Consider the following 25,057-nt stretch of genomic DNA (forward strand, 5'->3'; position numbering starts at 1 on the left):
ATTTCTCGTTTAGCAGCACGGAGAAAGAAAGACGAAAATAGTCAGAGAGAAAGATAAAGAGAGATGAGAGACGAGAGTTTCGTCGTAGAGACTTTGTTCATCAGCCAAACGAATACAAATCTGTTGCAAGCTCATTGGGCACAAGGAAATATAAACGAATGAGGATCATAAGACCCGAGACGAGCAAACTAGATTCCAGTCTTTCTGTAGCTACCACCAAGTCGACTCAAATCAGTCTGACGTTGCTGCTTTCGTTAGAAAGAGCTTCGCGTTATGCTATGCAAATTGCCATTTTACGACCTACCGGATTACAACAAAAAATAACGTACAACGCATGCTCCTGAACTTTTTCTTTCTTGAAATATAACCAATGTTCTTTATTCTTCGTTTTATCTCTCTGTTACTTTCCACCTTCTCATCATTATTCTTGATTTCGTTCTCTCTCTTTTTCTCTCTCTTTCTCTCTCTCTTCCTCTCAATAACCGAACGTTTCCAACGTCGTCGTCGCATTTAAACATCTCACGCCGTTCCGTAAATACTAACTTTGTGTCGTCCAAGAGGTTTACCCAACTTTCAAGGTCAATTTACGAATTACTTACACACCCTCGCCCTTCTCGGTCACTTGGTAAATTCCCCTGGCCCCGCTAATCATCGCCATGCTCTCCTGAGAAAGTTTCAAAGAGAAATGAACTATTCATTGCGGTCGACCCTTACAGAGTATTCGCCATCCTCTTCTCCGTATCTTCTTTCCTCGTTTACCTTTCCACCTGCCTCCTGCTTGATGATCTCTCTCCATACCTTAGCCCCTTACATCTGCTCTTTCCTTTTCTTCTTCTATATAGCGGGAAATTAGAAGAGGATGGAATACTAAAAACCAAGCGAGTGAACGAGAAAGACCGAAATGATAGGGGAAGAGAAAAAGGTAACAGCCAGCCAGAACGTTGGTATCATGGCTGTCGGCACGGCCACCGCGTCCTTTCATAACACTAAATAATTCCATTTAATTACTCGCCCTTTACTTCCTACGTTGGTCGCCAAATGAGCCAGGGATATTATTTATTACGCTCTCTAAGTCGCTTTAAACAGTCTGCTGCGCCATCCATTGCAACGTCTACCGTTTTAACTACTTGACTTGGGCCTTTCAACAGACAGCCTTTTTAGTCTATCATATAACCGGAGAATATTAAAAAAAACGTCACATTTGGTTAGAAAATTGTTTTCTTCCTTCTACAGACGACATTTTTTCACGCGAGGTTGCTTATACTTATCGTTCGTTTAAATGAATTATCGTATCTTTGTAAACGTAATCGTACCGTACAATATCACAGATCGCGTTAGAGATCTCGTGTTCTTAGAGATCCTTAACGATGAGAATTAAACGTGTACATCTATCGAATTGCTTCGTGTCTAGGAGTCCTCGTTGTTATAGATAGTGCCTTGCCTACGTGTCTTGCGAGAACGTCTGGGTATGCGATGCACGATCGTTCGTAATGGCTGAACGTTACAGTGTAGAACCATTGAGAAAGCAAGAAAGAGAAAGAGAGAGAGAGAGACAGACAGACAGACAGAGACGGGAGTCTGCTCTTGTTAGATGTAGAAAGATGAAGAAGGAACATGAGATAAAGAAAGAGAGAGAGAGAGAGGGGGAAAGACACCAAGGCTAGAAGTAGAGCTAAGTTAGTTCATCGAGTTACCACAAACGCATTTCGTCGAGCTTAGCGATATGCCGAGGTACCTATTTACATTAATTCCTAATAATCGCACAACAGCATCCGTCCGTAACTAAACATGGTCCTTATGAAACGAGTTCCTGAAATCGTTTAACCACCTTTACAAAATACACACTAGCAGCCTCTGTTCTCTTTTGCAAACTACGTAGCGAGGGGTTCATGGTACCTGGTAGTACCTACCACAGCACCGATTGTGGCTTCATACACCTGAGGGAAGTTCATCGAGTTTCTGCATTTGCATCGTGGATGACCTATTTCCATAAAATTGTATTAATACAAGACTAAAGTATAGCAAGGGTCGTACGAAGCCACCTTGCTTTGCGACATTTGTCCTCTTTGGTGTTTCAAAACTGTTAGCTAACATAGCTAAACAAGAAGGTAGAAATTTTATCGACAAGCTAGTGAAAAAACCAAAAAGAGAATTAAATTTCTAATGAATACGTGAATGAAGGAGTAACTCTAACGAGGAGCTTGTAGTCGAGCTGCACACGCGATAGAGCGGACTGATGATGATCGACGTTTCACGTTTTCCCCTTGACTCGTCCTCGTGGACTCGTTTAATTTAACATCTTTCTCCTTTCGATTTGTGCTTGGCAACATTGGTGCAGTCAGCATCGGCCCTCCTTTAACGCATTTTCGTTCTCTTTTTCTTTTTCTCTTTCTACTTCTCTCTCTCTCTCTCTCTCTCTTTCTCTCTCTCTCTTTCTCTTTCTCTCTCACTCTCATAGCTATGGTCGGCGTATTTTCCAGCGGTGCCCGCTGAGGAACAATGAAATGAGCAAATAACTAGATTCTCACGCGCAACGGAACAATAATGGCACCGGGAGAAATTTTTCACGGGCCCATGGGCAAAATAATTTGGCAACAGATGCGTCGCGTCGCGTTTTCCGAGCCATCCGACCAAGGATAACCGGACAGAGGAGAGAAGGGAAAGAGAAAGGGAGTGAGAGAATGAAAGAGAAAGAGAGAGGGAGAGAGAGAGAGAGAGAGACAACGATAGAAGGTGAGGGTGGTGGCTATGGTGATGATAGTAGTGGTGCTGCTGATGGAGAAGAGGATGGGTTGGACTGTTCTTCGGTGCCGGTAGGGTCGTCACGAGACGCGGCTGTTGAGGATGGGGTGGTACTCGCAAAGACGTCTCATTCTCCTTCTCTCTCTTTTTCACTTGGGTTACTATCGGCTGGATGAAGAAGAACAAGAAGAAGAAGAAGAAGAAGATAAAGACAAAGAGAAAGCTCGCGTTCCGTAGAGAAGCACGGACTTTAATTTCCTTGAAATACTACGAAGGGCTTTAATTTGAAGTTCTTTGTAGCATATCCGCCATCCCGCCTAGTCCCATAGCAGCCCTCATTTATTTATATTTATTTATTTATTTTTTTCGCCCCCCTTTTTCTTAGGATGATTTAAGATCAACGTCTTTGTCTAATCGCAACTCTTCAGAAGCTGTTATCTCTAATCTCTGTCAAGCGGATTAGTCGATACAAGAGGTTCATTAAGCACTCGGGTAGAATTTGCGTTAGAGTTATCACTCTTTCATAGAGCGCATGAAACAAAGATTAACCACTTCGTCGGTCTTACATTATTGAACGATAGAAGGGAAAAGCTCTGGGGCGGTGGCTTTCCACGACGCTTGACTTCATGAAATTTTTAATCTTCGTTCGTGACCGCGTGTCGCGCGTTTCTCCGTCTTACCTTTTCTCTCTCTCTCTCTGTCTCTCTCTCACCCTATTTCCTTATTTTTCTCTCATTCTCGTCTTTATAGTTCTCTCGCAGTCGTAGTCGTCGTTGCTCACCGCCAGTAAATTTTCCGTGCTCGAAGCGATAAGCAATTTAAAACTCGCTTTTCCGACGACGTAAGTCACGCCACATCCGACGAGGCTGTTTGACTTCTACAATGCGCCAATGTTCTCCCCATCCCTATTTCTTTCCGTAGACACGCTTCCAATTGGTGGAACGAGTGAGAAGGTGAGGAGAGAGGAAGCCGGAGGTTAAATCGGAGGGTGAAAAGAAAGACGGGAAAATTGTTTCTAACATCGAGCTGCGCGAAAAAGGGGTGAACTCTTACCCCTCGAACGCGACTCGAACGCGACTACGAGGATAAGAATCGAGAAAGAGAGAGAGAGAGAGAGAGAGAAAGAAAGAGAAAAAGAAAAGGCAGTTCACCCTCTTTCGATATTTCTAACTCTCTTTCTCTCTTTTTTGCCATTTATCGAATGTAAATTTTAATCGTGTTTTACACGCACCACCTGTATTTCCTTTTCATTTGTTATCCTTAATTTTCTATTCTACATACATAATAAGTTACGTTTGATTGGATTTCTTTATTTAAAAAGAAGAAAAATAAATGACTGATATATCATGAGAAAAGGAGAACTCTCTATCTCTCTCTCTCTCACTTTCTTACTCTTTTTCTTTCTCTCTTAAAGTGCGAGGGAGTTTGAAAACAAAAGGAAGGCAAGCTTTAGGGATACTCGTGGATCTCGCTTAAGCACTCAAGTCGAAACGAATATCCGACATTCATTGCCTCTGGCCAGCGGTCTGTGTTCTTATACGGTGAGAAGAAAGTATTCGACCCTCGAAAGATCGAAGGGTCGTGCGAAACCAAAGGATGGGGATGTTGAGAAGGAACATAGAAACGAACAAGCTACGGGGAAAGGGAAGGGTATAGAGAAAGAAAGAAGAAAAAGAAGAAGAAGAAGGGTGCAACTTAGAAATAACAAGGTCGAATGACAAGAAAACAGTGAAGAAGGGAAGACGGTTAGCTCGTTTCGGTATAAGAGGGAAAATGACGTTGAGGGAAAAGGCAACGTGTTCGTTGGTGAAAGAAAAGGATGAGTAGGAGGAGGAGGAGGAGGAGGAGGAGGAGGAGTAGAGTGGAGGAGGTGGAGAACAAGAGAGGGGGTAGTTTGAGTCAAGACGTAAAGATAAGAGCACTACGTGAGCGACTCATTAAGGGATGCAAATTAACCAGCGGCAACGGCACCGTCTAGCTTCTTCGAAAGTTCGGCTCAGTGAACACCCTAGACCAACCATCACTGCTATCTGCTACCTGCTAGTCGTAGTTTGGCAGAAGTACAACGTTCTTCGAAGTACCGTTCGAGTCTCTTCTATATATATGTCATGTACCTATCATCTAAGCTACATAAGGTAGTTCGCAACCTTTGCCAGTTTGAATGAGGTACGGCTTCCTAGGTAATTCAACAGTCTACTTTCTGAGATTAATCACTAAATCGAGTCGCTAATAATCTCTCTTTCTCTTTCTGTTATTTCAGTATTATCAATGATAGAATTAAAATAATAAAGTATATATAGTAAGAATTTTTAAAATCATACATTTTATTTTATTTATTAAAATTATGTGAATATATATACTCAACGTGAATATTTCAGTCTTTCTCGTGACGATTTATCGTTACGGAGAAGATTCTTTTGTCTTGCCGTATCTCTTCTTCCCTTGTCTAATCGCGAAACATATTTTTTGCTATAAAGCCCAACGAATCAGAAATTTCACAAGAATCCTTTACGACCATTCAGTTAGCTTTTGATTTATAATAGCTTTTAACTAACACTCTAGCAAAAACTAATAGATCATATATACTCGCGGATGTAGGAAGCAAAGATTTTCGCGAAATATTTCGTTATAACTATTACGTATATCGATCATTCTTCTTCCTTTTTCCAAATGAAGAATAGTTAATAAATCAAGAAATAAATCGAACGGGATTACCGGCAGGCTTTGATCTCGCTCGAAATGCAGAGAAGGATTTCATTTTTTGAAAGAAAAAAAGGAACAAAAAATATATACACTTTAACCGTTCATTCGCATAAATAATTCGATCGGTTCGACGTACGTCATTTTATTGAGAGTACTACATCGAAAATCGCGTATGCGACACATCCGATGTCGTGCGGGTTAATTTTCCTTTCAGCGTAATTAGAACGCGATCGTTATCGAGGTTCATCGCTATTTCGAGTTCTCAAAATCTTATCTCGCAAGACCGTAACGAAGTCGTAGCTTAGTTAAGGGATTGAAAGAGAGGTGGGGGTTAGGTGGTCGGGGTGATGAGGAGTGGGGGGAGGGAAGGCACAGAATCTCTCTGCCGATTCGCAAGATAACCAGCGACTATTGGATGTCCTTGGGTCAAGTTCAATTGATACTGCCTCGTCGGAGCTGCAAATGTGAGCAAATCGACTCTTGGAAGGGAGCCCAATCAAGGAGGAATGCGTTCAGTGTTAGTGCTTCCTACGAATCGATGGGAAACGCCAACCGTTCTACAGCGTTCCACAGCTTCCACTGGCCGTTCTTAGAGAGTATTAGCGACCACTTCGGAGATCACCCGTGGGCTTATTATACAAATTTCCATGGATCGAACTAGCTCGGCTCGTTCACCCAATTTCCACATTTCGTATCGTTAACTCTCTCTCTCTTTATCTCTCTCTCTCTCTCCATCTCTCTCTATCCTATTCTCTTCGTTTGTGATTTGACAATTAAAATCATTACCATTCATCTAGCGTATATTCTACATACGTTAATTACGGTAATGCTAATTGATCAAACTCTACGATGCATTTTAACAAGGCTCATCCACCGTTCCCGAAACTTTGTAGTTAATCAGACAGAAGTCAGCTTTATTCGCGTTTAGTTTCACGGACACTGGTTGTTGAAAAAGAAAACGGGTAAAGGAGACACGGCAAGTGGCGAGCAGGTAGTCTGGTAAGAAAAGTTGATGGAAAATGGCATTATCTTTTGACATAAGTCGGCCGAAGTACTAGAGGAGACGATTCGTAATTGCTTTAGTTAAGGAATGCACGTTGTTCTTCGAGCTTGAACGCGAAAGTAAAGGAGAGTAATAGAAAGGAGACCTCAGGTTCGAGATGAGGTGAACTGAGAAAAAGAGAAAGAGAAAGAGTGAAAGACAGAGAGAGAGAGAGAAAAGGATAGAGGAGGAGGAGATGGGGAGAAAGAAGGACAGAGAAGGGGAGTAAAAAGGTGGTAGCAGTACTCGTACCATAGCAGGAGTAAGTTCAGCACCGTGGGGTGGCTATGAATTTAAATTTCTCTAATTAGGACTCGTGGGCGATGCGGTGACGCTGTTGGTAGCTCCGACCAACCGCTCCCTGTCCTTCTTCTCTCTTCTCTCATCAACTCTGGCGTTTTCTCTCTCCCTCTCTCTCTCTCTTTCTCTTCCTCTTTCTCTCTTTCCTCTCAAACCCATTTCTACCCTCTCTCTTCTCGGTAACAACCCTCCTCTCTATCCCCTTCATTCTCGCTATTTCCCTCTCTCCCGGCAAGCTCGCCGTCTCTGTACGCGTCGTCCCTCGCCATAATACCGTGCCAGCTACGAAAGCCTGAAACTGAAGTAACTCAAGTAAGAGGTGGCTCGCATTCGCCGTAGTTGACACCACCTGACTCAGATTTGTTGCTTCTCACGTTCTAACCGAAATTTATTTGATGCCGGTCTGCGTGGGTTAATTAACGCTTCCGCGAAGTAAGTGAGAGAGAAAGAGAGAGAGAGAGAGAGAGAGAGATAGCACGTTCACGAGAACAAAGTCGCCACCTTGCGAAAGGATGTCCAAAAGCAAAACAATGAAAATGTTCGCGCAGTCTGTCGTATGATTAACGTGCCGAATAAGTAGAACTTCTATGTGTGCGAGTGGACATCGACGAGTAAGTACAGACCATCTACGGAAAGATAGGTGGGGAAGGAACGAGCGTACGACGTTTTTCACCGACCCTGTGCAATTCTAATAATTCCTTCTCTTCCTCTTTCTCCTTCTCCTCATCCTCCTACTGCTCCTCCTCCTCCTCCTCCTTTGAGCATATCCGTTCTTTCGTAGCACGCTCAAAATTAATTCCGACGTGTTCGCTCGGCCGTGTGAATTGTTATTAATTCTCGCGACGTTCCTCGTCGCGTCGCCATCTTCCGATATCCGCTCGTTCGTTCGTTCGTTCGTTCACTCGTTCGTTCGGCCGATTATTTTCCTACTGCAAAATTGTGCTCTGGACAAAGTTTCACGTCTCTTTTCCCTGCGTCGGCATAAAGCACGAGTATAAATTCGAAGAAGTAAGAAAAATAAAAGGGGGAGACGCGGAGAGTAGTCGAGTAGGAGTGCAAAATATTCCGATAGATTAGGACGCTCCTCGTTTTCCGTTATCCGTCTGGATGAGAGTGACCCAGCCCCCTTTCTGCCGGTTAAGGAAAGAATTTTCCAAGAGTTTCAGCAACCATTAGCGAAGAGAGGACTAAGCCGGCGATTTAAAAAAAGTTTCCCAGTGCATACATTAGCGAACGAGCGAGCGGGAGTATGCGTCGAGATTTCTCTTATTCTCTTTCTCTTCTTCTCGCCCTTCGGTGTTCTACGAATCTTAATTCTTTCTTTGTTATCTCTTTCCACTAATTCACGATGCCAGTTAAAAAAGGGAGACGGAGAATGCACAAAGACAAAGAAGGTTGTAGAAGCGTGAGGGAAATAAAAAGAGAATGAGAAAGAGAGAAAGAGAAAGAGAGTACCGAGAAGGAGAGTAAAAAAGAAGAAAGAAAGAAAGAAAGAGAGAGGGTAGGAAGGAAGTTAAAGCCGCAGCCACGGCCAACATTTTTCGTCGCCTTTGTCTCGAGAGATTAAAGGCTTAAAATGTTCACACCCATTCTGCGTATTTCACCCTCGGACCCACAGAGTTGTACATACTCCTACCCTTCCTTCTTCTTTCTTTCTTTCTCCTTTTCTCCCTTCTTTACTTCCACCTCCATTCGCAAGCTAGATTCTACGAGTATTGCATGAAAACTTACAGAAAATGGTGCCAACGAGTCATACACCGATTCCGCCGTTCCAGACTCATATCGATCTCTCTAGACGAATGTTTTCGCAAGTGGTAGATAGGTATTCAGGTATTCGCGGGATGTCACGAATCGCATTACACTCTTATATTTCGTGCGAGTTAAACGAAGAGGAAAATCGGATTCGTCGTGTTTCTCCTCATGGGACATCGTGTGAACGACCGCTCGTAAACAATCCAAACATAAATACGATGCTACTTTATAACGTGGAATATAATTAAAGCCGCGATTATGCAATCGGCAAAGAATCAATAGATCGAATGTTTATTCGTACCGAATACGAGTACCGAGGCTGCATGGTTTACGAACAGTAAATTAATAGTAGTGTACTAATTAGGATTGCCTAAATTGCTTCGAATGCCCAGCGAGGGCGAGGCGCATGGTCATCATCGATTTAATATCCAATTAAAACTAAACTACGGTCGAATTCATAAAAATGCGATAATTAAAAGTATTGATTATCGGCAGATGACCGGCCTGTTCGAAGGGGCCGCAGAGCTTACGGGGTGTTCGCGCGTACATCTGTTCATTAGGTAATGAACTTATTAAATCAGAGAGGTGTGGCAGGATGTTCCACCAGCTCCTTCATCCTCCCCCCCTATTTCCACCCTATCCTGCCATTCGTTTAATTACCTATAGCAAAAAGTTGATTGTAATTGGAAATAATAACAGAATAATTGTCATTACTTTAAGTAGCTGCGATTGCACGAGTATCGGCGAATCGTCACGGTTGCTTAAAACTTATATACTTCTATCTATATTTAATAATGTAAAAATAAATCATAATAGAATATCACGTGTGCATTTTTCCATTGTACGTTTAATCGCACTGCTGAATAAATCCTATTTCTCTTGATTTTCTTCATTCATTTTTCTTGCTTAAGTGTAGAAATTCCAAAAGGGAATTTATGTTAGGCGAAAAAAAAAAGAAAAGAGAAAAAAACAAGAAAATAAACTTGGTACCAAGAACGTAGTTACTTCTCACGAGTACCTTTGAATTTTTCTCTCTCGCGACGCTTGAAACCGAAATATATATATATATATTCCAGTCTAGCTTATGTAAACGCGATTTTGCGTAAAGAAATTTTTATGTAAAAGATCTCCGTTTCTTTTTTGTTTTCAATGAACGTATCCGATCAGTTGAAATATCACACTTTTAAAATGATCACGACAGTACGATTTCAAACGTGTCGCGACAACGATCGAGAATGCGCCGCAAATCTTAACATCACATAAGTTAATCATATAAGTGAGTTAACGTTGAAAAAGCTTGGCACAACAATTTAAATCTACGTTCCATGAGGTCTTTCTCAATGAGGGTAGTGTTGGTAATGGTAGTGGTATCGGTGTCTAAAAAGGAGGACAGTGTAAGAGGGAAAGAGTAAGAGCCGTCAAATTTAAGAAGCAGCAGCATTAAAATCACTGCTCCCGTTCAATGTTTCTTCGTCTCTCTTGCAGCATGCCGCGACTATTTCTTTCCTTCTCTAACTCGCTTACACGTTACATTCTCTCGAGTTTGCACGAAGGGTGAAAACGTGGAAGGGGTGTAGAGTGGGAGTGTATAAAGGGTTCACAAAGTGACTCGAATTGCCGCACAGTCAACTTTACGAGACGGGGTATTGCTAATATCAGAGCATAAGGGCCACACTTCCCTTCTTCGATCCACGACCTCTGTCGTCTTTTCCTCCTCCTCTCTCTTTCTCATTCTCATTCTCCCTCTATTTCCCTCCCTCCCTCCCTCCCTCCCACTCTTCTATACGACTTAGCAACGCTCACAAGCGAACAGTTTCCCTTGGTATTACCAAGACTCCTTAACCGTTCGACCCTCCGCGACATTTTTAGTGGCCATCAAAAACCAACGTCGGCTTAATTATGAGAACAGAAGTAGGAGGAACCATCTCTCTCTCTCTCTCTCTCTCCTTCTCCAGCGTCTTGCCAACGCTACCTCAGAAATTTCAACCATTACCGTCTCAGTGCCTTTAGATTCTCCGACGCTTTTCTCTGAGAAACGACGACTAACCGCGAGAAACGAAAGGCGGTACGCGACGAAGACGGTTTCTCGTCTAAATCACCGAATTTCAGGAATTTCTTCCCATTCTCTAGCACCTAATTCTCAATACGACTACCATGCAAATCTTTGGAATCAAGCAGGATTTCTACTAAAGTATGAATGGTTATGTAATAAGTTAGGCAGATTTTACATTTGCTACTCGTATACCTACTATGAAAGATTTACGGGAACAACAAAAAGAGAGTGAAAGAGAGAGAGAGAGAGAGAGAGATTCAACTTGATTAGTACATAATGAGTACGACTTCGCATTTACGCTAATCATTGAACATGCTTTTATCTCCAGGAAGCAATGCGAGTGAGCAGATGAATTTTAGCGAAATAATTGTCTTTAATTGTGCATTGCCGAGATCAGCCATTAGCGCGTGACGAGGACTAGAAACGAACTTGTCTGTCTGTCTCTCGGTTGATTCCCTCGACGAATCGAGAGATCCACGTTCTATCGCGCCCTCGAAGCCACGTATAAAAGGGAAAGGATGAAAATGTGCGAATATATTTATCTCTCTTTCTCTTACTCTCTATCTTTCTCTCTCTATCCTTTAGAAAATAAACTACGACGAGATGAGGAAACTCGAAGGCCGACATTGCGACGAACCACGGAGACAAACGAGCTGAGTCCGTTAAGTGTTTCCCAGATGAACGATCGTCTTCCGGTTGTCCGAGCTAACGGCTTCTACGTTTCCAAGCCACATCCAAACCACCAATCTCCTCTCTCTCTTTCCCTTCAACTCATACCTCTGTACATTCGTATACTCCTCCGTACTGCTCGTGCTCGAGGAGTACCGCCTCAACGCCTCGTTTCACGAACGACGACGATTTTATCGAGCATTTCGAAGCCGAGCGTAGGCGCGCGTGCTCGTGACGAAAAAAGAGAAAAAAGAAAAGAAAGAAAAAATAAGGAGCAGAAGGATAAGGTAGCAGCTACCCTTGGTTCTCTTCTCTCCAACCCTCCGAACGATCACTGCTTGACTGGAAACGCCTGGAAAACGCGAGTGGAACAGCCGAGCGCGTGCATATTGCGGAGAAAATAGCTTAGTTTCGTCCTGGGACTGAAATTAGATTTCGTTCGAAGAGACGTTTCGAATGTTCGCTCTCCGACCTTCTTTCCTTTATCTTTTTTCACTCTCTCTCTCTCTCTCTCTCTCTCTCTCACTCTCTCACTCTCTCACTCGCTTTCTTTCATCCTCCGGCACCTTCTCCCGTCATACGCCGGCATTTTACTCTCCCTCCAATTTCTTCACCAGAATTCTTTCCTCTCCCCACCTCCAACGCACACTTATCTCCTTTATCTTCCCCTCTTTCTCTCTCACTCTCTCTCTCTCTCGCTCTCTTTCTCTCTGTCTTTCTCGCCTTGATTTCCAGCGACTTTTCTTTTCCTCTTTTCTCGTTTTCTTTTTCCTCTCCTTCTCTTCCACAAAGATTCTCGTTTCCCTTGAGACATCGAACGCGGTGCGACGTTTCTTCGCTCACTACGCCACTATGCATATTTCACCGATTTTTATGGAATTCCTCCTGGACTACTTCTTCCTTCTTATTCTTCTTATTCTTATTCTTATTCTTATTCTTATATTTCACCTATCTTGTCATTCTCTTTCCCTATTTCTTTTTCACTTTCTTGCTTGGTCTTTCTTCTCTCGCGGCATGACGTCTTACCATCTTACCTCCTCCTTACTTCATCCCGCGAGACGAGATTTCGTACGAGGATTTTCCGATTAACCTCGCGGAGAAGCGTCAATCGATCAAGCGGAACAATGCACAGCGTGACGTCTATGAATTCGAAAAGATGCCGAGGGTCCTCCCCGCTACGCGAGGTGTCAACGATGGATCGAGAGTAGTATAACGCGATACGAGAGTTTGCATAGAAAGTGAAATAAAGCGCGCGTTGTCGTAATACTTTCGGTCAAATAGCAAGGATACTCTTATCCTTATTCTTATTCGACGTGCTAGAGATTATCCTATCGAATTCATCGAACATCCTATTCAGGGTTTATTTTTTGATTGAGACTTTATTTAATCTATGACTCGAGCTAACATTAATCATTCGAGATAAAATTAATAACAATCTCTAACGGCACGATGTATTTGTAAATAAAAGCTTCTTCGAGTTAACGAATAATATTAACGATGTTTCAATGGAACGTTGCGTGGTTACTGTACAGTTCGATTGGAAAAGTAACGCAACGTAATATTATTCAAATCGAATATAACCAAAAGTATAAACGTATTAACATCGGATTGACGTGACAAAGTTTGGCGCTAAATTTTCATCGAAAATGGAATATAACGAGATCACGGATATCTATGCAGTTAGGAGGTGCCCATGTATTTACCTATGTAGGTATTTCTCTTACGAATAAACCCATTCAAATTTAATATCGGTCAATATCTCGTTTCGGTTTAAGCTTCAGCGAAAGCGCAATGATGCGCATTTCCTCTTCCCTTCCCGCTCCTGTCGCACGAAAAGACTGATACGCCGATAAATTAATTAAACGAGCGAAACTGCGCGTCACTAATCTGGCTAACCCAATTAGATGACACACACATATATAATCGGACTCCGGTAAGGTACATCATTTGTCATATTCATCGACTCGTAATATTTCACAATTAACGGCAATTACTGTTCGACGCGGCAAGTGACATTTATTGCACGCTTGATAGTATTTCTCGTTCTAAGGCAAGAACTTCGAGCTGTCGTCCGTTCGTTGAAGTAAATTCTACAATGTTATTCTCGACTCGTGAATCGGTATCGCGAAAACTAAGATTAGAGAATGTTTTTTTTTCTTTTCTACTACTTATTCGTAGTAACGATCTCGTTCCCACGAATAAATTTTATTGTTAGAAATAATAGGCACGTTTATTTGCAAATTTAACGCATTTAAAAAAAAAAAAAGAAATAAAATCACGATCTTGAAATTTCACACTAAAAGGTCGTACCTCCTACCGCGAGGTCATCGAAATCCATCTTATTAAATATTTTCCTTTCACCTTTCTCCGTTCACCGCAAAATTGACGCTCTCTCGTCTCGCCGAGTGCGCTCGATAAGCTGCTCGGAGCTCTGGAAAGGAAACAAGATGCATATCTTCACCCTTGAAATTATTACAGGAAAGCGAATCTCAAGCGGATTGACCTTGATCTTTCTTTTAAGATCGTGAAAAATCTAATGGATGACAGGACATTTGTTCTGAAGCATAACGAGAGCGTTAGAAATGCGATCGAGAATTGATCGCAACTGATGCGAATCGATCTTTAGCGAGAAAAATTGCTACTCGTTATAATAATCGATGTATTTATCGAATCGAAGCAACGCGCAAATGTTGGAATTGAAGCATCGTCATTGTTTGTAATTTATTGCGAAAAAAAAACCATCGTTTTGTTCAAAAACTTACATTTCATCTGTCACTACTAATCCGAACAACATTTTATTTAATCGTAAAATCAATTACGATAAAACGATAATTTCGTCCATCGTTTCCTCTATAACTATCTCCTTTCTAATTAATGTTGATGACAAGAGAAAAGTCGTCGTTAGTTGTTATAAAAAATATTTCATTAGAATTATGTTGAGGACTGATTGCGAGAGAGGAGAAACGGAGAAATAAAACACGAGGTTTCCTGCGCTAACTCTTAATAACGGCGATTATTCTCGAGCAAGACAATAGACGAGAAATATATTATCCGAGTACAACACCAACTAACCCTAGCTTCTATTTTCGTTTTCGATGCCATTCGCTGCATCATATTTCCTCGTTAATGATCTTGACACGTTTCTCGCGTTTTGTGCTTAAAAGAGAATTCGTGTTTTCGAATTTTATCAAAGAAATTTCAAAATCGTATGACGAGAAAGTATAGGAAGGAAAGAAGGAAGGAAGGAAGGAAGGAAGGAAGGAAGAAAAACCTTCAGGAGAATATTATTCCTAGAACGTTTTTCAAGAAACCTAAAGGGGAACGTTGTCTTGGCGGATACTTTACTGGTAACAACTATTCGCCGTTCGCAAAGAAGACAATCTTGCCTTTGGCGAAAGAGCCGAAATCGAGCCGACCTGCAACGATACGTCCGAGACTATCTCTCTCTTTCTCTTCCTCTCTCTCTCTCTCTCTCATCTCCTCTTTTCCTTCCATCCGGTTCATACTACGTATATACCGCCTTAGAGGCAACAACGTGCCTCTCGAGATCAGCACCGTACGTCTCTCTGTGTACGTATGTATGTGGACATATGTGTGCACCTACACGAAAGCAATATGGAAATAAAGCACTTCCAAGCTTCTCAAGAAATGCATACGTTCCTCTTGGCGTTTCGAAGCCATCCCAGCAAGAGGTACGCTTTCCTTTCGTCACCAAAAGCCTTTCATTCTCGGTCACCAGCCACATGAGGAAGACGAATACTTGTGGAAGTATTGCTTTTATTCCCCTCCCTCTTTCTCCCTCTTTCTCTCTCACTCTCGATTAAAGACTTCGTAAGAAAAGACGAAAGTTCCTCACTAAAACGAAGTTCGGCTCGTCGCCAACAGCAACACCAGATCAGCCTTTGTCTTTCTTCGTGTTCGACCTTAATCGTCGATCTTCAATGTAATCCCTTTCGCCATGGGGAAGCCCTCTGAAAGAGAAGGGCTTGTCGATGGAGACCTCTAGCGGCATGCCCAAGCTACTAAAGTCAGTAGAAAAACTACTAACCACCATCTTCGTTTTATTTGACGATATTTCTATTCTTTTCCTACAAACCGCGTTATATTCGTCTCTCTATCCTTTCCTATACGACCAGGAACCCTTTTCAAAAGAAACTACCTGGCCCTCGTGACTCCTCCTCTTTCTTTTTCTCTTCTTTTTCTTATCTTATTTTTCTTTTTCGTCTCTTCTTCTTCTTCTTCTTTCTCTGACTCGGCGAGATCGTAACGAGACAACGGGAAACAAAGTGAAGAAGTCAGCTTCCATTCGAGTTGCACACGTAACGTTTTACGTTTTCACCAGTAACAATCACGGTTGGTACGATTTTTCAGCAGAGAAAACGATTTTACCTTTCCCAGTGTAATAACGTCACCTCGTATTTTTGTGAAAAAAAAAAAAACATTCGTTCGGTATATGCCATTGATAGTATTGGCCAATACGATCTCTTCGTAACGATAGGACTATTCGATGGCGAACCGTGTTAAGAAATAAAAATAAATTTTCTAAAAGAAGAGAGAAAAGTTTAACCTTGAAAGCGTTAACCATAGTCAGCGTTTGCTTACGCGCTGTCGTAGCTACGCGCATAATCCAAAATGCAAATATTTTATACCTTTTTTTTTGTTCTTTCTCTCAATATTCTCGACATCTTTTTTGTTTGAATAAAAATAAAACACTCCGACTCTAACTTGTTTACTTATCTTGGTCAAGGAAATCCAGTAAGAAATGTTTTGTTTTTTTTTGACAAAAAATAAAAAGAAGACAAAATATACAAAGTATTTTTCAAAGTGAAAATCCGTGACTATTTCCATAATAACTCTCGAATTGTTTGAAAACATTTCGAACGTGATGAGAAGTTAAAAGGAAGAAGATACCTACGTTTATAGAGCTTGTAGAAAGCCAGAGAGCAATTATTTTTGAACTGACAGTGCTAATTACTCAAACAGACCGAATGAAGTGATAGTCTCTATCATTTATATAACCATAATCCTACTTAGTGGTCGATGCCTAATTCTCTCATACGTATTCGTTTCTCCTTTGTACCAGAATTTCTGGTATCTAGGTATAGACATTACGTTCGATTATTCAACGGAAGTACTTTTCTCTCAATGTGCTCAATTATGGCAGTTTCCTCGTATCAAAGAAACGATTTAAAGACCCCTATTATTTTCAACTTAATAATTTTATATAATCTCTCTTATTATTCAAAATACACATGAAATGTTGAAATGATTTTATTAACAAAAAAAAAGAATGTGTGTGTTTAAATTTATAGGAAATTTGGACGTGTATAGGATAATCAATAAAACAAGAGGAAGCTGTCTATTTACAAAGTATTCGTGTATTTACACGCGTGTTCGGTCGGTGTAGAAAAAAAACATACACATGTACATCGGATTGAGTGATTTTTAAGGATCGTTCGTTGTGAACAAACATCGGGCTCCATTGTACCGGAGCTCTCTTCTCTCTTTGTACAGAAAAAAAAAAAATAATAAATTAATCGTTAAAAAATATATGGTGCACGCGAGATAGGAGCAAAATGGACGTGCTTTATGGCTTGGCAGTAGCGTCACTGCATAGGTATTATACTTCGTAACAACGAGCGTCTTTCTTGAAAAGAACACGCTCTAATTATTTTACGCGTCTAAGATATATTACTGAATTATGTATTACCATTCGCTGAGCAACACCGTTAAAATGTATCGAAGGATGTAGTAACAAATTATCCGACGATTATGATTATTTATAATGAACGTAATAAAATGTTTCATATAAATTTCCATATAAATATTTCCATATAAAATTGTTAAACGCAAGCATAAGCAAAATATATATATATATATATATATATATATATATATATATATACATATCATTTGAAAAAGAATAAATTTGCAGAACGAAGAAACATGTTAAACGAGAGATACGATTTTCGCAGTCACCGGAGGACTGTTAACCGAGATTATGAACTTTCACCTTGAACGGAGGAGGTTCGAACGTGTACCGGCATGTACTCGGCGAATATTAGAGAACGACGGTAACACACATTTCACGACGGTGAGTCGACAAGGCCCGTAGCCCAATGACCTACATTCGTTGATCGAAAGTGCGACGTCGAGTTGGTTTTCCTTAAGATCACGAGTTAGTTCGTCTCGTTTCTTTCGATTTCTTCTCTTCCTTTTAAGTGGAATCAAAATTCGTCGACATTTAAAACGAGAACAAAAAATCGTCGAATATCTCTCTCTTGATGGTTACATCTACTTTCTTTTTTTCTTTTTTACATGTACCTCTCTATTATTCGACCTAGAATAGATGAATATATTGAAAAAGAAACGTTTGCTTAAAACCACGCTTGGTTCATCTTTAATATTTACTACTTCGCAATTACGTCAGGTTTCTCAAAATTTCTCGGCAAACAGAAACAGTATTTGAGTAATGATAATAATAATAATTATTATAATAATAATACATTAAACTTTCCACAAGAACACATAACATCCTGATAACTCGAGGTGTGATGTTCTTAAGTAAGCAGACTCTTCGTCTAATAACTTGTTATCGATACATTAGCCAACGTGTAATTATTACTTTCTCTCTTTTCAAAGGTAAACTAAAAAGTGTCTTGAGCAATCTCTTGGATTCTTTTCTCACTTCTATCGCGTTCTACTCGAATTACTTCGAGTGCAGGGGGTATTCCGATGACAGCATTTAATACGAATCGATCGGTAACTATCGCATTTCTCGTTCCCCGTTTTTCATTACAGACGAGAGAGAGAAGCACGTCTTCTTTTATTCCATTAGGAAATCTTTGATCTTTTGATACGATCAAAGACAATACGAACGAAGCACCATAAACCTATAATCTAACACAGAGTTTTAATTTCGATAGAGAAATTAATTTAATTTCGTTAAAATCTAAATAGAAAATATTTTTACGTCGAAATGTAACGACACAATTTTCTCTTAGCCGCGCATTTAAATGATTTTCACAGAAACACACTGTTTCACGAAATAATTCATGAAAATTTCATTTTACTGTCACTTTTTTGATTCTTCGTAGACATCGAAGCATCCCCTTGTTTCTCCGCCTTGTTAACAGATCTCGTCTCTTTCCTCGTATTTTCAACGTATTGATTGTTAAAAAACAATGCAACCGCTTCGTTTTTAGATGAATTTTCTTGATCGTTATTAGACGTTTGACCACTTCTTTTGTTGGCTTCTCGGATAAGTTGATTTATTTCTTCGTTATCCTTACTTTGAATTGTAATATAATGTCCGTTCTGATGAGAAAGGCTATTAGGTTCAGACAAGTGATCATTACGAAATTCTTCTAATGGTTGAGCCTGAGGTGGACCTTGAAGTTCTATTCGACTTTGATCCGGTTGCTCGATTGCTGCAATAATGTCTTGAAGAAGGCCATTGGAAAGAACTTGATCGTGTCTTATACTACCATCAGAATTTTCCGTTCCTAATCCACCGTCAGCAGGTTGAATTTGTAGAGTATAAGTGCCTTTTGATCCCTGAATTTGGAAACCACTTGGTCCATCAGCCGTCAAACCTTGTGCCAAAGCCAATGCTTGACTTCCTTCGTCAGTCTTCAAGTATTGACTAGCATCCACATCGTTTGAGCTTAAACTTTTAGCTTCGCCATAACTTTGAGCCGTTAAACTAGCTGTTAATGCCTCGGCTGAAGCCCCATGTTGATGCAGTGGTAATCCTGAAGAGAAGGAACTTTGGGATGGACTAGAAGATGAGGAAGTAGATAATGATGATGATGATGATGATGACGAAGAAGACGATGATGATGACGATGATGATGATGACGATGAGGAGGAAAGAGATACAATATTTTTCACTCCAGTAGTCGATGAGTGAACGTGATCATTACTTTGACCATGCGAATCAATCGCTTGATTCGATGATTCATAAGATACTCCTATCGGATTTCCATAACTATCTTTTAAGCCAACTTTCTGTTGCTCGTAAATTTCCAGATCTAACGTATTTACGGGTGGTGCTATATACGGACTTAAAGAATCAGAAAGTGGAGGTAAAGCTGGTGGTGATTTGAGCAAAGAATTATCTTCTTCTCCTGTTGAACTTGGTAATGCTGGAGGAGCGGAAGGTGGTAACAAGTGATCGGTACCCTTGTCAAATTCAAAGTTCGAGACACTGTTGAATTGCCGATAATTACAATCACCAGTTGTAACGGCTAAAGGTGGATTTGCTATGACGGGTGTTCCATAAATGCTGCTCAGGTCATTTCCTATCCCATCGTAAAGATTGGTCCCAAAGCCGTTCGACGTAAAACCGAATGTTGATGCTGGTCCAAAATTAGGTGCACCATAGGTTGGAACCGGAGCTGGCGTGTTGAAATCCGTGAAAGACAATGGAGTTCCATATTGTGCGTTGGGTGCAGCCATTGGAGAATTCAAAATGTGTGAATTGAATTTGCCAAAAGATCCACTGTTAGAGAAGACGTTCGATAAGGAATGATCGGATTGTGATGATTGGTGAAATGATAGAGGAGCGTTTAAACTAGGTAGTTGAGGGCCGAACGATAAATGAGGACCGTGTAATTTAAGTGGCTTTGTCAGATCGATAGGAGGTAATGATGGAAGGTAACGATGAAGATTGGATATCAGTCCTATGGGAATTGGCTCTCGAAATTTGATCGGTTCTCGATTTCTTGGTGGTATTAAAGATCCTGGCGGTGACGAAGGCGGACCGTGTAATCTAAAGTGTCCGTGAAATCTGTGATGATGCGATCCGTGTTTCTGAAATGAAGCACCGAAAGGTCCAAACGGTGGAAAAGTTGGTCCAGTACGACCAGATTGAGCTGCTGGATACGGGCCGTCTGGTGAGTACGAAGAGATTGGTGGTGCTGCGTAAGAATCAGCGGGTGGCGGAAGTATAGAACCACCGGCGATGCCATTTGCCTTTCCGAAATTAACTGATGGCAGTTCCGGTAGTTGTTGCAAAGTGATATCATTGACATTATGGACTCCGTGAGATTCTTCGTTTCCTAATGAAACGTCATGAGATGATTGGTCCAATTCTTGCAATGGTAACACAGAAAGTCCCGAGTTCAAGCCAGCATCAACATTTAAAGACCCTGACGAGTGTTCGTACGAAGAAACGCCAGAATTGCTTTCGTGAGACAAATTTTGAAGATCCGAAGTCTGAGATTCGGTATTGGGTAATAACTCAAAACCCACAGTTTTTACAATCGAAAGAGAGTTTGAATTTCCAATGTTGTATTTTAAGTTCGATTGATGGTGACCGCGTTCATGATGATCAGAATGGAAAGAGGAGGACGACGAAGATGATCCGTGTACATTCGTACTGTGATCACCATCGTATACTGGCAATGCCGGTGGAGGCAATCCATTTTTATCACCAGAAGATTCACGAACAGAAGTTTTTAGGTGTTGAGCTTCTGGATTGGTAATAGGTATACCGTAAGAATCACTGGGAACGTTCGGATTCGTCGTATCTTCGACGTACTTCAAATGTTGACTATCAGAGGATGAATAGTGTTTCAATGTTGATCCTTGTTGTTTTTGATTAGCAACTCCAGCTATTGGTTGCCATCCGTCGTACATTATATCAGGTGGAGTGGGTGGTGCTGGAACTCCTGCAGGAGGTGGAGGTGGTGGCCCGTGAATATTAACACTACTCAGCTCATACTGAATAGGTAATTGAGGCGGTGGAAGGGGAGGAGGTGGTCCGTACTCAGGATTTACTGGAAGAGGAAGTGGCTCTGGTCGTGGTCGATAAGACTCGATGGAAACAGGAATGGGTGATCCATGTCCAGGCTTAACGGGTCCCAAATGATTTGGCAAAGACGATGCCTGTGGGAAACCGGCGAGTGGAGGCGTGTTCAACTTCAACGGCGGTCCATACTGTGGTTTTGGTGGTCTAAACGAAGGGAAGGAAAGCAGCGGCGGCCCGAAGTGCTGTTTTAGCGAAGCAAAGTGAAGCTTTGGTGGGCCAAAAGTTTGTTTCGGTGGCCCGTAATGAGGTTTAATGTTTAACGGTGGTCCGTAGACGGGTGCTGGCCCATTGAAACCACCATTCACCGATACAATCGGTGGTCCGTAGTCGTCGGCGGGTGGTCCATAAGAGTTGCTTATCCTTTCGCTGGCTTTAATTTCATTTTTTTTGTCCTCGACATTTTCATTGGACGATGCTTGCGACAATGCCTTGTTCACCACCGCTCCTACGTGCTGACTGATCAGCAACGCGCAAACCAACACGATTGTCATCTATAATCAAAATAGGTCACCTAGAATTGGACGAAGGAATAATAGAGTAATAGCGATGAGGAATGAAATAATAAAAAGGTCTTTTTTGTTTGAAAAATTTTGTAATGACTATGCTTCCTTTCCTGTGTGATATATCGTATTAAATTTAAATCTTTTTAAGTTATTTAATGTTTACGAAATCATTTATTTTACTAGAAACGAATTTTCTTTCTTAAATTGAACATGATGTATATCATGATATGTTTCTCCTAGACATACGGTAGGAGGTCTAATCATTCCGACGTTTCATAAGCCGTGAGATACTTTACATTTGTAACTCACATAAAGTGAGCTCATAGTCTCGTAGGTACGAACAGATGTATATACGTAGATACGTACGTACGTGAAAATTATGTAAACTTCCATTTACTCAAAACACGCTCTAGATGCGTACGCGTGAGAATTATTTTATTACACGGAAGGATATCACGCGATCTGTAACGAAACACGCGACGTTCGTGCTATAGTCCCAAAGAGATGGGATTTCCTTCGACGCGTTTCGTAGTAAAAGCGAGAAATGAATGATCGCCTCGGGAGTATCTAATGCAGCTAATTATATTCACTAGGATAAAATGAAAATGTAAGTTACTATACACCATTTGTTGTTTTTTCTGATTATTAATACTTTATATTACAATAGTAAAACGTGTATACGTCTTTTGAAATTATATTTTAAAGTGCAACTCATCCTTGATCGTTCCATTTTAAGTTCAAAGTTAATACTATTAAAACACAATTGCGATGAATAATATCTAAGACGTATCATTTTTGTCGTGTCTCTACCGCGATGAAGCCGTTAGAAAGTATTATCGTTACAAGCGTTATACGGGCAACCAGCGATATAATCGTAAAATAACTACGATGCTTTCTTTAATAATGTTCGTGGTTTATGTTCAAACGACTAAAGACAATAAGTAAAGAAATTTTTCGACGGAAAGAATAACGATCGATCAACAGCTATTTTCCTTGGTAGTAAAGAAAATTATTTCCGTATTAAATTTGACATGAGAGCCTTTCTTCGGGCCTCGACGACTCATCAAAAATTTTCTTCTTTCATTTATGAACGTAAAAAAAATATCGGTGACATTTTAGCCGGCGGTGAAATTAATCTTGAGAACAATAGAAACTTTCTTTATTTTTTTTAACAATGTTAAATTCGCCAACGTCACTTTCGACCATCGGTGGTAAAAAGTCTAATACCATTTCTATGATTATACATTATTTACGAGACACTATCATTATCGAGTCTATCTAATACCTCGATCGGACATTTACGTAAGGAAAACGGAAGTAACGATCGGCTTGCAAGACTGGTACGGTAGAGTTTATCGAGCGAAATACTATCCTACACTATTTATATCAATTTTATTAGATCGTTCGTAACAAATGGAGACACTTGGTATAGTTGTTGATACAAGTTGTACATTCACTGGTAGAAGTAAGTCGAAACTTGTCTCTCATAAGCTTGGTTGACTCGTCAACGACACTGGGAATCCAACATGAGTGCGCTTAAGTGGCACGTTGGCCGAGATGCAAAGCTAACGCGATAAACCGTACTTTCTCCTAAGAGCATCCGCGAGAAATATTCGCGTGGTCGGTTATACCTTTAACTTGACGTTTTAGTAAAAATCATTACCCCGATTATATTATCTCGTTCTTTTCGGCGAAAAACAGTAATAAAAATAAATGAAAAAGTCGTACCAGTAAGAATTCGAAGAATAATTTTCTAATTAAATATTACGATTTTTCAATTAAGATAAACATGTGCTACTTTTCTTTCACGTGAAACTTTCGATGGAGATTATTAAGCAATATAAAATTATACATACTAATGTTTTCCTTTTCCTGAAGCCGTATACATGTATTGATCCGATAAGAATTTTGCAAAAACAAAAATAAGAAACTTAGCGTGTGTGTGTGTGTTGATTGAAAGTAAAATTCCGTATTTATTGAAAATAATAAAAATTATATGATACGATAATCGTAAGTATATGAAAAAGATCATTTTGTTCTTTGACGATAAATCATTGTCTCTCACCTTGTAAGAATAAGAAAAAGAGGACGCGTTCCTTTTATGTTTCCAACGCGCATAATTAAAAAAAAAAAAAAGAAAAAAAACATATATGTTTCGAATCAAACGTAGGAATCGAGATAATTGACTGGAAGGTTCGAGTTGATATAATTCAATTTCTCACGAATTCACTTTCGAAAAGTCATTCACATTAATAAAGAGAACTAAGGTGAAGGTCTTTTCACATCCTACTTTTCTCTGTGTTCACACACACGCGCGCGCATCACAAATGCCATACAAACACACTCGCACACACCTACGTACAAAAGCAATGATAAGCTCGCAATCAGAACAGTTTGGTTCGCATGTCCCACGAACATAAACTGTCTGCATGTGCGAATCGTACTTTAGGCGTAGGTCGTGCATAAGGTTGGTAGGTAGGTTGGTAGGTAGGTAGGTAAGCGAACGTGTTCGTGCTGCCGTTGTGACTGGGTCAAACGCCTCCTTCATGCATAGTCATATACTCTAATCACGTACGACGTGTGCGTAACATCATGGCAAACCTAAACCGCTTCTTATCGGACAATTCGATGCACAAAATTGCCATTAATTTCCTCTCCTTCCGGCTGAACACATTCACTTTTCAACGTTACATCGTTTAATTTTTGAAATATTTCATGCTTCATCCTTTTATGTATTATTATCGTTTTATCTCGCGAATAATTTGTTAAGAATTTACAAATCTCAAATTCTTCTTTTTTTTTATGGATGTAATTAAAAATTTGAAGATAGTATTTTCAGAAATATAGATTAATCGCGGACCAAATTACAGATTGGATGATTTATTTTAGTAAAAAAATTAATCAATCGATATCTCGATGGCAGAGATAAGAAACGAAAGAAAGCTTTATTTGTAACTCTCTTGTCATATACAAACAGATTCTGAACAATAAATCTTAAATACGAAAAGAACATCGAAACTTTGGAACATTCAAAAATTACTTACGATTTATTGTTTATAAAACCCACACAATTACACTTATCGTTAATCTTAGACTTTCTCTCTAATTGAAATATTACACCGATAAACAAATCATATTTCTTCCTGAAGAAAGTAACGAAGAAAATGAATTTTAATAATCGTAGACCGAAAACACTATTCGTTAAGATCTTATAACACCAATGAAGGAAGCACAGTCAAGATAAAAAATTCAAAAATCGATGATTGTAAATCGAAAAAGTGTAGGGGAATGGAGACTTTCTTCGTGATTCGATTTACATTGAACGAATGAGAAGGTGAAGGCCGCGACGCGGAAATGGAAGAGAAAGAGAAAGAGAAAAGAAGAAAAAGAGAGAAAAAAAAGGAAAGAAGGCGGAACGTCGGTCACCTACCTTTGCCTCGAGCATAGCACCGTAACAACCGTAAAAACTAGTATTCGCA

At 40.3% G+C, this 25,057-nt stretch overlaps 1 protein-coding gene across 1 annotated transcript; it reads right to left on the minus strand.

Moving 5' to 3' along the window:
• Positions 1–18,314: 18,314 nt before the first annotated feature.
• On the minus strand, positions 18,315–25,023 carry LOC122517133. The gene is made up of 3 exons (XM_043635517.1): positions 25,009–25,023; positions 19,123–21,566; positions 18,315–19,041 (listed from the first exon to the last, which is right to left on the minus strand). Exons 1-3 carry the CDS (start codon positions 25,021–25,023, stop codon positions 18,315–18,317), a joined length of 3,186 nt encoding a protein of 1,061 aa, XP_043491452.1.
• Positions 25,024–25,057: the final 34 nt, after the last annotated feature.

Source organism: Polistes fuscatus, unplaced genomic scaffold (assembly GCF_010416935.1).
Source record: "Polistes fuscatus isolate 324 unplaced genomic scaffold, CU_Pfus_HIC Scaffold2, whole genome shotgun sequence".
NCBI lineage: Eukaryota > Metazoa > Arthropoda > Insecta > Hymenoptera > Vespidae > Polistes > Polistes fuscatus.